This window comes from Cydia pomonella, chromosome 8 (genome assembly GCF_033807575.1).
Source record: "Cydia pomonella isolate Wapato2018A chromosome 8, ilCydPomo1, whole genome shotgun sequence".
Taxonomy (NCBI): Eukaryota; Metazoa; Arthropoda; class Insecta; order Lepidoptera; family Tortricidae; genus Cydia; species Cydia pomonella.
Window position 1 is genome coordinate 517,365 of NC_084710.1, and position 12,112 is coordinate 529,476.

The following is a 12,112-nucleotide window of genomic DNA, read 5'->3' on the forward strand; positions in this document are numbered from 1 at the left end:
AAAGTTAAAAAGCACTTTATACAAAGTAGATATGGCTTGTGTAAAGTGTGGGTGTGTATTGTTTGAGTGCGTGTGTGTGTGTGTTCATGTGTGTGAATGTGACTGTAATTTCCTAGTAAACAGACTGGGTGCCATAAATTAATAAACGATTTTTTATAAACTCCTAGGACTAAATAAGATCAGGCAAATTCGGACCATAAAAACCAAGTGGAAAGGGATTCATTTGGATATACAAAAACTTTTTCTTCTCAACAATTTTCCTTAAAAATTCAACATAAGAGTAATTTGATACTTGGTATTAGAAATGCATTGATTCGATCAAAGTTTTGAGTAAAAGTCTGTAAATTTTTATTAAGACAAAACCAGACAGCTTTTACCAAACCGATGCCAATAACTAGCAATCAAAACAAATTATTTGGTTAAAAATATTTTTGATATGTGTTATTTTCATACGCAGAAATACTACTTTATAAATATGACCTGAAACAGATGCTGTATACAAAAGGTAGACAAAGCCATCAATTACATAGTTTACCAAAAATCCTTTATAAATTAAGCAGTACCACCAAAACGTTCTGCGTTCCATTGAACATTTAGCGTTGCAAAATAAACTTAAACACTTGCCAATAAGCAACTAAAGTTAGTCTTAGTACTTACCACCAACATATTCCGCAGTCGGAGTTGAAACGTTTAGCAGAGAAAAATAACCTTTAACTTTCACCGATGAGGATCTAGAATTCTTAGTGGTTATTTAATTTTCTGCAGAAAATATAATATTGTAATTATGGCTCTCCATTTTGGTCATTAAAGAAAAAAATAATGGGTGGTTTAATGCATTTTAAAATTAAGTGTTTTACGAGTGCAATAACATTTTATTTTAACACGTTCTTAACAGTAACATGCGGGCTTTTGAAGAGTAGGAGTAGTTTTTTTTTCATTGCCTGCTTTCTCAATAAACTCGCTTGTCACTTATCGGTATTAATTTAAAGATGGTATAGTTATAGCGATAACTCTCGCGGGACAATCAGGCGTTTAGCACTTTTAAGACAATTTAATTTTTAACTTTCTTTTATAAAATGCTTGCCTTGAATTTATAATTATTTACAAATTATTGTTAAATTTTTAAGTTTTTATAATATATGTGTTTTTTTTTAATTAACAACTTTCGTTTTTTTTCCCAAGATAACTTAGTATTTACATTATAGTTAAATTAAAACTTAAACTAAACTAGAATATTATTAAAATCTTAATGTTAAAAAAAAACCGTAAAATGTAAATATTAGTACATGTACCTTTAAAATTAATTTAAATATGCTTTTAAAATTAAATATCGAGAGAGATTACCAGTACTTTTCTATGCTAAGTGACCGAGGAAATTATTAATATTTTTTAAGCTACCAAATAAAAATACAAAAAGCAGTATCACTGTTTCTCATAAACCATTTTAGGCGTTATTTATGAATTGTCTAACAAACCCAATAAAACTTGGGGATGAATTTTTACAACCGTCGACAAGATTTGTAGCTCAAAGAGATTGTTGCTCGAGCCCCATGTATTAAATTAAGGAGTCCGATTCAGTTTTATGAACTTGATATGGTTTTGATCTTACTTTGACACGACTTTAAGCCAGCGTGCGCCTCTGCACCAATCAGCGAGGGACTTCTTTTTTGTGAGCTCTTTACGAAGCGAAATTCAGTTCGTGTGTTTAAAAGAGTTAGCAAACTATGAAGTAAAATTACAGGGTGTTCATTCAGTCATCTGCAATAATTTACAGGGTGAATATATATACACAGGTCATACTGAGCAATTTTTACTATTATTGGATCAACCCCAAAATTGCAGAAAAATATTACTCTCCTATACATTTTGGCTCACTGATGTTGATATTTTGTATGGGAGAGGCCATTTATTTTTCGCCACTTCGCCCGCACTTATTGGTGTGCGTGAGAAGCCTGATGACATGACTCAAGGTCACATCAAAGTAAGATGAAAATTGTTTCAAAGTGTCAAAATGGAATTGGCCTGAAGGACGATTATTAATTCTCGCCTCGAATGCTGCGGATTGAATGACAACTTTTTTATTGCTTAGTCAAAATTTTTGACAAGTTGAAAAGCTTTTTACTGTAAAGGCGATTTCGATTATTTACTGTTTTTACATTAATATTTGATAAGTGCAACTTTGCAAGTTTAATAAACGTTTAAGCTCAGCAACGTGTGAGTAAAATCTACGTAAGTTGCTGGTTTCTGTTTTTTAGTTTTATATCTGGAAATACAGAAACAATGAATTCTCTCAAATATGTAACGCAGTCAGATTGATCTTTGATCTTAATTTATATTAGTAGTACCGTAAAATGAGGTAACTTCTAAAAAACATTGAGTCACTTGGTTAAATTTCAGAACGGCCATATAAATAGCACTTATCATTATTTACTCAAATTGTTTATATTTAGTTTTATTAATATGAAGTGATGTTTACTTAGTACTAAAAATTCCACGAAAGTGTGTGTGTGTCAGCTCTGAAGCAGGACTGAAGTTTACCTCATTAACGATTATAAAATACATACAATACAAAATTTAAGATCAACACCCGCAAATTCCTACAGTTGTTATTTGTAGAAACTGAATAAATTTAATTAAGTTGTTCCATGCAGCTGTTGCTAGGGGATGCGCAAGATAATTTGTGCACGAAATATAACGTAACGTTTGATTTCACTCCCCATAAATTTGTATTTTCCGGGCTCATACATAAAAATTGATTCACAAGTAGTAAACTCCAAAAAAATATACTACCTCTTCTTCTTCCTCCTGCCCTTATCCCACGTTACGTGGGGTCGGCACAACATGTTCTTCTCTTCCATTCTCCTCTATCTTTCGTCACCTCAGCACTCACTCCTTTCTTTCTCATATCCTCTTTCACACAATCCATCCATCGTTTTTTGGGTCTACCATAAAAAATATACTACCTATCGCTTTAATTTCAAAGTCGCCTCTGATTTTAAATTCGTCCGATTTTACGGTACGTAAATTTTTTGTTTGTGTTTGCATGTAGGTACAAATCTACTTATAGAAATATTTCATTCCTTCATCAGCATTTGTCGGAAATAATAAATACTTATTTAAAATAAATATGCAAAAAATTAAAATACCTATACTATTAACAGTTTAACAAGTTAACAACTTATCTTCAGTATCATTTTGCAACGTAAGTGGAATACCTTTAAAATGATGTTCTATTTCTTGCAGAGTTTTCCCTTCTGTCTCTGGCAAAAATAAATACAAATATACAAAAGATCCCGCCAGGAACAATAAATACACTAAAAACGTTCCATATACTTCTACAGATTTGATCAGTGCAGGTGTCACTTTCAATGCCACTAATATAGATAAGGAGAAAAATACTCCCGAAACTATAGTCCCGAAACCTTTGTGCTCTAATGGATATACCTCGCCTAGTAATGCCATGATTACTGGCGCAACACCAAGGCTGATAACAACATGATACGTAAATAATAGTGTTAGTGGTAACCAGATGTTATCTTCAGGAGCTATGCCTTTAGCTTTTAAGTACAAATACACACAAATAGATAATAAAAGAATGCATGCTAACATGCCAGAGGTAAATAATATTGTTCGCCGACGACACAGTTTCACGATCACACAAGATAATATTCCACAAATACATACAACGCCATCTACAGCAAGGACATAATACAAAGTATTAGCATTATTAGTGGTAAAAGCAGACATAAATCTAACAGCGTAAGCTGAAAACGAATGCCGGCCGGAAGATTCTAAAATAACAAAAACAAACAACACGATCAATGAAGGTCTTACAAAATCTTTCTTACCAAGCTTTGACAGGTTTTGTCTAAAGCTGCTTATTTTAGATTTGCCTTGAATTTTACTCAATCTTCGATTCCTTTGCGTTTGCATTAAAAGTAACAATTCTTCCTTAGCCCTATAACTGTCTCCTCTTAACTGTTGAAACGATGCTTCACAGGCTTCATATCTTCCTTTATATGCCAACCACGCTGGACTTTCTGACCAAGTTAATGTATTTATTAAAGACATCACTGAGGGTATCAGTCCTATAAGGGCCGTCATTCTCCAGTCATAAAATATACCAACGCAATGCACCAAAAATACACCTATAGTGTAACTTGCTGATTTCGCATGTAGGAATACACCTCTATACTCAGGACTTGAGTATTCTCCGATTATGATGGCAGCAACGAATATTGTTGTCCCGAATGTGAATCCAGACGCCAAGCGGGCTATAACCAGCGCCGTAATGTCCTGAGCAAAGTACAGGATTAGGCACGCGATGAGGTTTGGAAGAACGACAGATATGTGCGCTGATTTCCTTCCAAGTATTTGTAGGGTGGGTGCGACCATCAACCCCGATAGCAGAGAAGATACTGCTATCGATGATACTAGAAATAAGGCAAAATTAATTATAAACTTAATATATAGTAGTCAAATAAATTATAATAATTATTATTTTGATTTGTTTTTTAGTTCAATTACTTAGAGAATGGAGGCATCCAAAAGAATCGGATATGTTGCACGACCATAAACAAATTGTTAGTTATTTGGAAAACAATGAATTTATCACAAAGGGTAAGAACAGTGTTTCAGTTCTATAAGACTTAAAATATTACAGATTAAACTTTCAAAGACTGGAACAGTAAGGTTTAAATATTAAAAAGGTCTGCTATGAACTTACCCACCCATGACTCTGCTTCTAAGCTTAGCTTTATATCTGATCCAGACGCCTTTAAATCCCGAAAAAGAATTGTAGTGTAACCCAGATGATATCCAACAGTTATTAAATTCAAAATAACACCGCACATCGTCCAATACTGGAAGTCAAATATCCAACAAAAAAAATTAAAACGGAAAACATTACTTCATTTTTTATCTGAGGAAGAACCCTAGCATATTCGTTTATTAGAAGCGCAACTTGATTATGTTATATAATTGTTTGTCAGCAAAAATGAAACAAAAGTTGTTGCGTTTTGCTTTGACCGGAAGTCCGAAAATATAGTAAGAAGATATTATCCACAAACTAAAAGATAGCTAATATAAAAGGAACAAGATATTTGTCATAATATAGAAATAAATTGAGAATTTACCTGTTTAAATGCAATTCCCATGTTTGAACACTTTAGAAATCAAATTTGTAACTTATTTTGAGCACTCAATAGTAAATGAACATATACAGTCATTCCTTATAAAAAAAAACATCTAAACGGCCCGAATGGCATGAATATACTAATCAACATTTACGACAAAGTACATTCTTCTTCATTTAACTGTGACTAAGTAAACTCGTGAGCTATAAATATGTATATATTATCTTCATGCCAAATTAAGGTGTAATTTTTATGTTAATATTCACTATGATTCGACAAACTCATTGTTAATTCGTACACCTACGTCAAACAGTAGTTTTTTTAATGATTATATAGGAGGCAAACGACCTGATGGATCCCTGATGGTAAGCGTTACTGTCGTCCATGGACACCCGCAAGACCAGAGGGGTTGTGCGTTGACGTACGCTCTTTTCTTGAAGGTTTGAAGGTTGTATGGACCCGGATATATAGCAGTCGACAGTTTAACTAGTTTTACGAATATTAAGCTATTGAAGCAAGTCCCAGAAAGACATGTCAATCAAACAACGTTTTCGTGATTTGCTCAAGATTCTTATACTAGCTTAAGATTACAGGTAATTCCTAAAAGGGAATTTAATTATTGCGTTGGTAAAATTAGTTGGTGTGTTTCGAATTTGATTTGTTTAAGAATTATTTTCGGATATTTTCATTTTTAATTGATATTTAAAGACCCTATTTTGTATGTTTAAGTCATTCTAAATTGGACGCAGTGCTTTGTAGCCACCCTGTTGAGATCAACTAAGATGTAATCACAGTAATTAGGATGAGTGTGGTTGGAAGTGATATATTATATATATTATTAAGGAAAGTTGTCAAATTTTTTGATCCGAATCTAAATTTGCCTGCAAATTGTTGAATGAGAACCGTTTTAATAAACCTAATCATAAACATACATAAATAATAAAATATATCAATTACCCTAAACCTAATGATAAACATACATAATAGTAAAATATAAAATTTCAATTTGCTACGAGTATTATCGCTCAAATAGTTTCCGTATAATGGGTAAATTGATTGTCGTAGTCGCGTGAACGATAGGTAATTAATTATTACGGAATTAATTGCACATTTCGATAATGCGATGTCACCGTTGGAACGTTCATATAGTCCCCTAGTGCATTGATGTCCTAATAGCTTCGAAATTTATGAAGTGTGAGTTCACTTAAGTGCTTATTAGGTACCTACTTTAGCAACAAAACTTTCGTGATAAAACAAACATATTAAATAAAACAAAATTATTAAAATATAAATGTAGTAATGTATCTTTAGGGAGTTTTTAGAAAATAGTGTACCTGAGTGTTATAGATATATATAGATTTAACGTGAGTTGCTAAGAGGAATGAGGACGATCGATTCTCCATACAAACGTAATACTCCTCATTTTCCTCCCTGGAATTTACATTATGGTAAATAATGAAAAAGAATTTTATGTATTTTAGTCCTAGCTATGCTTGACCGTTTGATTTTTTCGTTTTTTTTAATTATTATAATAGTGAAGAGCGAAGAAGAGGTATCATACAAATTTTTAAATTCTCCTAACTAATATTGTAATAAAATTGTGTAAAAATATTTTCAATAATATTAATATCAAGAGAGGAAAATGGGGACAACGTTTGTATGGAAAGGCGGTTTCGGGGCGGGTATCCCCTTTCGTCTTAAAAAAAAGTTAATCAATGTCAGTTTAGTGACGGTAATTTAGCATTATTTCAATAAAAACTTCGTTTTAGTGTCAAATTAATAAACTATAAGCGATATTACAATGTACAAAAGGCAAAAAGATATTACCATAAAGATTTCATGCTTAATTGTCGTCACAAAACTGACAGCCATTAAGTTTTCTTAACTACTCACGCTACTTCGGTATACGGTCACGTCTGAAAATATCGATACGAAAAAGTGCCAAAAATATGTATCCACGACTTTATTGCCCATATATAAATCCGATCCGTATCGATATTTCCAGACGTGACTGTATACTATTTTTTGAAAACTCCCTTTAGCGCATGCCTTTAACTTGATTACTAAGTTACTTTACATTAATATTTTTATATAAAATAAGTTAGTTCTGCATTAAAATTATGTTGAGTTTATTTCAAATGCCTATACTCCACTCATAACATTGATAAGACTTTTAAAAAGTTGCTAATGGATACCTAAATTTATTCAATTACACTTATCTAATAATATTAAAAAACCTTTTAAAAACTTAGTGATGGATTCCCTGAAAATTTTCTTATAGCTTTTTAAATGTTATTAGAATTACTAGACTAGTACATTACGATACAAGTGCGAAAAATAGGAAATTCGAAACGAGTGGCGATAAATTAAAACACGACCGAAGGGAGTGTTTTAAATCGACACGAGTTGCGAATTACCTATTCGCACATGTATCGTACAACGTTTTACAGTACATATGGCCCTTTAAATGTTCGACACAGTAACGTAATATGCTACTTCTCGCACTAGTGCTATAAAGTAGCCCCATATGTACTGTAAAAGATTATTTTAGTAGTTTATATTTCAAGGAGGTATATTGCGCTTATGAACGTCAAATAAAGCTACGCCGGCTCTAACTCCACACATCTGACCAGAGAAGATTTAAATCCCTCCTAAATTGTAGGAGGGTATCCCAATACAGGACTGACAAGAAACTCGTCTGGAACCGACAAGAAACTTACTAGATATACTATAATAAAAAATAATTAGAAATAAAGCGTCATTTTTAGGGTTCCGTAGCCAAATGGCTAAAAACGGAACCCTTATAGATTCGTCATGTCCGTCTGTCTGTCCGATTATGTCACAGCCACTTTTTTCCGAAACTATAAGAGCTATACTGTTCAAACTTAGTAAGTGGATGTATTCTATGAACCGCATTAAGATGTTCACACAAAAATAGAAAAAAAAACAATAAATTTTGGGGGTTCCCCATACTTAGAACTGAAACTCAAAAAATCTTTTTTCATCAAACCCATACGTGTGGGGTATCTATGGATAGGTCTTCAAAAATGATGTTGAGGTTTCTAATATAATTTTTTTCTAAAATGAATAGTTTGCGCGAGAGACACTTCCAAAGTGAAAAAATGTGTGTCCCCCCCCTGTAACTTCTAAAATAACAGAATGAAAAATCTAAAAAAAATATATGATATACACTACCATGCAAACTTCCACCGAAAATTGGTTTGAACGAGATCTAGTAAGTAGTTTTTTAATAAGTCATAAAATAAAATTATTTTTTATATTATGATATTTATTTATTATCAGTATTGGACTATAGTTGGGTAGTTTTACGGTACGCGTGGGATATCTACGGATAGGTCTTCAAAAATAATATTGAGGTTTCTAATATCATTTTTTTCTAAACTGAATAGTTTGCGCGAGAGACACTTCCAAAGTGGTAAAATGTGTGTCCAAAGTGGTAAAATGTTGAACAAGATCTAGTAAGTACCTTCATTCTCGATAGATCCAGTCCATAGATCCAAAACAATAATTGCAATCTAACTTTAATTTAATTGCAATTATTGTTTGTTATTACTGTTATTGCAATGTATTTCATCTTTGTTTTTATTTTTGTTAGGATGTACGAGCATTATTTGTAACTTCGTTTTGGCAACTTAGAATTTCAGGTTTAGTTTAGTAATTATATGTATTTAGGTTATATGGTTTTCATACTATATTTAAGGAAACTGTAGGTCTATAAGTCTATTACCCTATATTGTAACAATTTATCAATATAAGAGACTGTTTGTTTCTAAATAAAGAAAAAAAAAATGGATCTAGTGAGAATTTTTTTTAATACGTCATAAATGGTACGGAACCCTTCATGCGCGAGTCCGACTCGCACTTGGCCGCTTTTTAAATAAAGAATGTTAGTAGCTTAAGGGCCGATTTAGATGGCACGCGAACTCGCATGCGATTTTAGTTACATTGCGGACTATTGAGGTTACAACTAATTCGGCGACCGATCAAATACCGCAATGTAATGAAACTCGCACGCGAGTTCACGCGCCGTGTAAATGAACCCTACTTCATTTAGTAGCTGACATAGATGCAATGGGTTGTTGGTCAAATACCTGCGTTTGTCTATTGACCTATTAGGACAGTGAATCCTATAAATTTTCAATACACTTGTGACGCTTCAATACTCCTCCCTCAAGCTGCAGTATACATACAGGCCAATTCAAACGTACACTGACATCAGAATGATACTTGAATCATGTTATTTAGTTATTGTGCGTCTCGCCCGCGCCAACACATATACAAGTCAATACGAGCGAAATGCAAGATAACTTAATAACATTATTCAAATATCATTCTGATGTCAGCGTAGGTCCTTCCTCCCGCGCACGCTCCGGTTGTGGAATGAGCTACCTGCCGAGGTTTTCCCGAGGGTCTACAGTACGAGGTTCTTCAAAAAAGGAGTGTACAGATTTTTAAAGGGTCGGCAACGCGCATGTAACACCTCTGGAGTTGCAGGCGTCCATAGGCTACGACTGCTTACCATCAGGCGGGCCGTATGCTTGCTTGCCACCGTCGTGGTATAAAAAAAAAGGTACGGTACGTTCGAATTGGCGTAATTATCAGTCAACTAAATCTCAATAGCTTTTAAAACCTACTGGGTTGTTTTATTAAGTTGATTATTGGATATTACTGTTCGATGTTGAAACTGTCAAAAGATGTATTCAATGATGCAGGGACTCCCTGCACGAGGCGGCATGCGGGGCACGATCGCGCGATATACGATCACGTACCGAGACTCCCGAGCCCTGTTCACTGATTATAACTGGACATCGCGGGAGTAAATAATAATATATAGATATTTGAAGTTCCGTCGCAGCACCTACTAAGAAGATAATAAAAAATATAGTAAGTACTAACAAAAAAATTACAATATCTTGAGATTATTGGGCATTCTCTTCGATGTTGAAAATGTCAAAGGGTGTATTCAATGATGCAAGGACTCCCTTAGGCGTTACTGTTCGATAGTGGAACTGTCAAAGGGTGTATTCAATGATGCAGGGTCTGCCTTGGGCGTTACTGTTCGATAGTGAAACTGTCAAAGTATGTATTCAATGATGCAGGGACTGCCTTGGGCGTTACTGTTCGATAGTGGAACTGTCAAAGGGTGTATTCAATGATGCAGGGACTGCCTTGGGCGTTACTGTTCGATAGTGGAACTGTCAAAGTGTGTATTCAATGATGCAGGGACTCCCTTGGGCGTTACTGTTTGATAGTGGAACTGTCAAAGGGTGCATTCAATGATGCAGGGACTGCCTTGGGCGTTACTGTTCGATAGTGGAACTGTCAAAGTGTGCATTCAATGATGCAGGGACTGCCTTTGGCGTTACTGTTCGATAGTGGAACTGTCAAAGGGTGCATCCAATGATGCAGGGACTGCCTTGGGCGTTACTGTTCGATAGTGGAACTGTCAAAGGGTGCATTCAATAATGCAGGGGCTCCCTGCAGGGTAGCATGTGGGCGCAATTGTGCGATATATGAACACTTCCGGACCAACCCTGGTAGCTAATATTACTGGATATTACAGGACAAAATGATGTTATACTTGGAGTTCCGCCACAGCATTATATGTAAGATAAATATAAAATATACTAATACAGAATTGTCAATACCTTACAAAAATTGTGTTTTACGGAGGGAAGTTACTAAGATCAAATCAAACATTTTTTTCCCATTTGCCTGTGATTCACGCTTTTGCAAATACATGTACGGACAAGAACGTGCATAATGCACATGCTCATTATAACTAAATGGCATCATTTGGATACCATTTTTATGTCAATACCGTTCATTCGAATACGTTCAAATTGGCCTCATCTTGCCCCTCGAAAAGATTTTATATCCTGTCATACGTTTTTGCTCTTAAAGGACTGCTCAGTAGTTATTTAGGCGAGCACGCAAAATTGTTTATTGGCCCACTAGTTCATTGATATTCGTGCAAATCGTGCATATATTATATAAATGTATCATGTGAGCAATATTTGAAATTTCATAATTCAAATTATTAGCAATTAATTCATAAATATGGCTAGAACTAAAAGGGATAGGTACCTCTTTCAATCAGAATACAAGAATAGTGGGCAAAGCTAATTATTTTATGAACTTAATTAAACAAGAGCAAAGTTTTAAATGAAATTTAACTCCTAACAATACGAATATCGTAAAATCCACGACAACAGACATTCAATCAAACGCCCATTGTTAACATACTAACTAGTTTCACAAACAATTCAATCTCACTCAAATGAACTTTTTGAAGAGTTTTCAATAAGTTAGTTTTCATCACACTTGCTCGTAAACGGTGTTATTGTATGCCAGAATACTGAGATGAAATGAGCTATATATTTTTTTTTTAATAAATAATCATATATTCTGTTTTCTTCTGCCAAACTGCAAGATAGTTTGTTGGCAGAGGGAACTCCCTTAAATACATATGGGTTAGCTTATTGCCTAGTTAATGGGCGTAATAGATTTTTATTTTATTTCATTACGCCCATAATCATATTGGGCATAATGTGTTTTTCAAGTAGGTCTAAATGAGTTTTACTTTTAAATTAGGGACATTTATAAATTATATTTTTTTTCGTGTAAGTATTAAATTAAACTAATTTTACGGTTACATTAGATTTTTTGTCTATGTTTATAAATATTTAATTTGATTAATTTAATAGGCGTTTAAATGCCTAACCTGTCAAAAATTACAATATGCCAGACAAATGTTGGAAATGTCACCGTATTTAAGAACCGTATTTAGTTTTTTCCTCACAAGTGCGAAGAAAAACATTGTGTGTGCCACGGGCGGTACAAGAATTACGAACTCGTGTTAGTTAAGCCCTCCCCTTCGGCTTTGCACTTAAATTTAACACTTGTTCGTAAATTCTTATTTATTTAAAAACTTATAGTCATGACACTTCATAAAA

At 33.8% G+C, this 12,112-nt stretch overlaps 1 protein-coding gene across 2 annotated transcripts; it reads right to left on the reverse strand.

Annotated features, from left to right (window-relative positions):
* Positions 1-1,261: 1,261 nt before the first annotated feature.
* On the reverse strand, positions 1,262-5,501 carry LOC133520349 (facilitated trehalose transporter Tret1-like). 2 transcript variants are annotated; one of them, XR_009799750.1, is made up of 4 exons: positions 5,136-5,501; positions 4,727-4,862; positions 2,964-4,433; positions 1,262-2,790 (listed from the first exon to the last, which is right to left on the reverse strand). XR_009799750.1 is itself a non-coding variant. In XM_061854722.1 (3 exons), the coding sequence occupies exons 1-3, from the start codon at positions 5,154-5,156 to the stop codon at positions 3,163-3,165; spliced, it is 1,428 nt and encodes a 475-aa protein (XP_061710706.1). In that variant the 5' UTR covers positions 5,157-5,501; the 3' UTR covers positions 1,262-3,162. The 2 variants fall into 2 exon arrangements, 1 of the variants encoding a protein (XP_061710706.1); XM_061854722.1 differs by having other exon boundaries at positions 1,262-4,433.
* Between the last annotated feature and the right edge of the window lie 6,611 nt (positions 5,502-12,112).

Coding starts and splice junctions, on each gene's coding strand:
- LOC133520349 (XM_061854722.1), bottom strand. CDS start 5,156: ATGGGAATTGCATTTAAACAG. Junction 4,863..5,135: donor TGGGAATTGCATTTAAACAG/GTAAATTCTCAA, acceptor TTTGACTTCCAG/TATTGGACGATGTGCGGTGT. Junction 4,434..4,726: donor AGAAGCAGAGTCATGGGTGG/GTAAGTTCATAG, acceptor CCTTATTTCTAG/TATCATCGATAGCAGTATCT.